Source organism: Schistocerca piceifrons, chromosome 2 (assembly GCF_021461385.2).
Source record: "Schistocerca piceifrons isolate TAMUIC-IGC-003096 chromosome 2, iqSchPice1.1, whole genome shotgun sequence".
Classification (NCBI taxonomy): Eukaryota; Metazoa; Arthropoda; class Insecta; order Orthoptera; family Acrididae; genus Schistocerca; species Schistocerca piceifrons.
Window position 1 is genome coordinate 21,198,492 of NC_060139.1, and position 2,837 is coordinate 21,201,328.

The window sequence follows — 2,837 nt, forward strand, 5'->3', positions numbered from 1 at the left end:
ATTGGTCGTTAAAAGTATCAGGAGTGGCTGATTAAAAACCCATGTCTCTTGATTCAAAGTCCAGTGTGTGCTGCTGTTCACAGAGAAGAATTGTTTGAGTCGACAAATATGGCGACGAATTATCTAATTAATGTGCCGAAGCTGAAATGACGTGAGAACTACAGAGACTGGGCGTTCACTATCGAAAATGTGCTTATTCTAGAGACGTTAGTTAAATGTGTCTCAGAAGTAGTTTCATCTGAAGATTCGAAGGCCAAAGCGAAGATAAGTCTTACGATTGATCCAGCTTTATATGTTCAGATAAAAGAAGCAAAAACAACAGTCAACTTGTGGAAGAAACTGAAATCAATTTTTGACGACTCTGGTTTAGCGAGAAGAATAAATTTGCTGAGAACTCTGATATCAATCCGTCTAGAAAAATGTGATTCAGTGATGAGCTATGTAAACCAAATAGTAGATGATGGTCAGAAATTATGTGGAACAGGTTTTGCTATCAATGACGAATAGATTAGTTCGTTACTGTCAGCAGGATAGCCAGAAGAATATTCTGACATGATATTGGCAATTGAGGATTCAGGAATTCCAATCACAACAGACACAATCAAAAGCAAGCTTCTTGACATGGACGAAAAGGTCACCATGACTGGTAGTCCTTTTAAGATAAAAAATTGACAAAGTAGATCAAACTTTTCTCACCGAAATGGAAATATGGTAGGAAACCAAAACAGGAAGAATGTTGTTTGCTATAAATGCAAGATACCAGGACATTTAAAAAGTAAGTATTCTAACAGTGACAATGATAAAAGACAAAACAAAACTTCAGGTGTTTTCAGTGCAGTGTTTATAAGTGGCTTTTTCGACAGAAGTAACTGGTATGTTGATTCAGGGGCTAGTGCACATCTCACAGAAAATGAAGAATGGATGAAAAACAAAGTAACTGATCTTAACATGGATAAAATGATGTTTGCAAATCATACAGAAATACCATTTTTGCGCTCTGTAGAAGTTGATTTGACAACGGCTGTTGGAAAGAAATCTTTTTATATTACTGTAAAAATATTGTGTGCTCCAGAACTAACTAAAAATTTGCTATCTGTGAGCGGTTTGATTGAAAAAGGATTTTTTTTCGAACTGAATAGTGACCAGTGCAATATTTATAACAATCACAATGAACTAGTTGCAACTGCAGTTCTGATTAATGGTGTGTACAAGCTAAAAACTGACAGAGGAAGTGATATTTTAGAAATGAGTACAGCATGAGTTTGGCATAGAAGATTAGGTCACCTAAATGCAAAGGATCTTATTAAAATGAAATATGGTGCTGTAGATGTAATGGTATTTGAAGATATTAACATTAATGTTAGCAAGCAAAACTGTGTAGTATGCAATGAAGGCCAACAAACAAGACAGCCTTTTCCACTTGGAGACACTAGAGCCTCTAAACCCGTTGAAGTAGTACATGCAGACCTGTGTGGACCAATGGAATTTATGTCATTAGGTGGTACAAATTATTTTCTCATTTTGGAAGATAATTACACCCGAATGGGATTAGTGTACTTTCTGAAGAAAAGAATGAGGTTTCAGGAAAATTCCAAGACTCTCAGAAGATGGTGGAGAATCAGCAAGAAAGGAAAATAAAAACAGTAAGAACAGATAATGGAAAAGCGTTCTGTTGTGGGAATTTTGACAGTTTGTTGAAAAAAAACATGGTATTATACATCAGTTATCCAACAGTTATACACGAGAACAAAACAGTTTGCCAGGAAGGTTGGCTAGAGCTGTTGTAGATAAGGCAAGACGTATCTACATCTACATCCATACTCCGCAAGCCACCTGACGGTTGTGGCGGAGGGTACCTTGAGTACCTCAATCAGTTCTCCCTTCTATTCCAGTCTCGTATTGTTCATGGAATGAAGGATTGTCGGTACGCATCTGTGTGGGCTCTAATCTCTCTGATTTTATCCTCATGGTCTCTTCGCGAGATATACGTATGAGGGAGCAATATACTGCTTGACTCCTCGGTGAAGGTATACTCTCGAAAATTCAACAAAAGCCCGTACCGAGCTACTGAGCGTCTCTCCTGCAATCTTCCATTGGAGTTTATCTATCATCTCCGTAATGGTTTCGAAATTACTAAATGATCCTGTAACGAAGCGCGCTGCTCTCCATTGGATCTTCTCTATCTCTTCTATCAACCCTATCTGGTACGGATCCCACATTGCTGAGCAGTATTCAAGCAGTGGCCGAACAAGTGTACTGTAACCTACTTCCATCGTTTTCGGATTGCATTTCCTTAGGATTCTTCCAATGAATCTCAGTCTGACATCTGCTTTACTGACGATCAACTTTACATGATCTTTCCATTTTAAATCACTGCTATATTGTAGCTAATTGATAATGGATCTTTCTTTCTATGTATTCGCAGTACATTAGATTTGTCTACATTGAGATTCAATTGCCATTCCCTGCACCATGTGTCAATTCGTTGCAGATCCTCCTGCATTTCAGTACAATTTTCCATTGTTACAACCTCTCGATATACCACAGCATCATCCGCAAAAAGCCTCAGTGAACTTCCTATGTCATCCACAAGGTCATTTATGTATATTGTGAATAGCAACGGTCCTACGACACTCCACTGCGGCACACCTGAAATCACTCTTACTTCAGAAGACTTCTCTCCATTGAGAATGACATGCTGCGTTCTGTTATCTAGGAACTCTTCAATCCAACCACACAATTGGTCTGATAGTCCATATGCTCTTACTTTGTTCATTATACGACTGTGGGGAACTGCATCGAACGCCTTGAAGAAGTCAAGAAACACGGCATCTACC

General features: G+C 38.5%; 1 protein-coding gene across 1 annotated transcript; it reads left to right on the plus strand.

Annotated features, from left to right (window-relative positions):
• Positions 1-708: 708 nt before the first annotated feature.
• Positions 709-1,260, plus strand: LOC124772579. The gene has a single exon (XM_047249333.1). The coding sequence runs from the start codon at positions 709-711 to the stop codon at positions 1,258-1,260; it is 552 nt and encodes a 183-aa protein (XP_047105289.1).
• The last annotated feature ends 1,577 nt before the right edge of the window (positions 1,261-2,837 follow it).

Coding starts and splice junctions, on each gene's coding strand:
- LOC124772579 (XM_047249333.1), top strand. CDS start 709: ATGGTAGGAAACCAAAACAGGAAGAATGTTGTTTGCTATAAATGCAAG.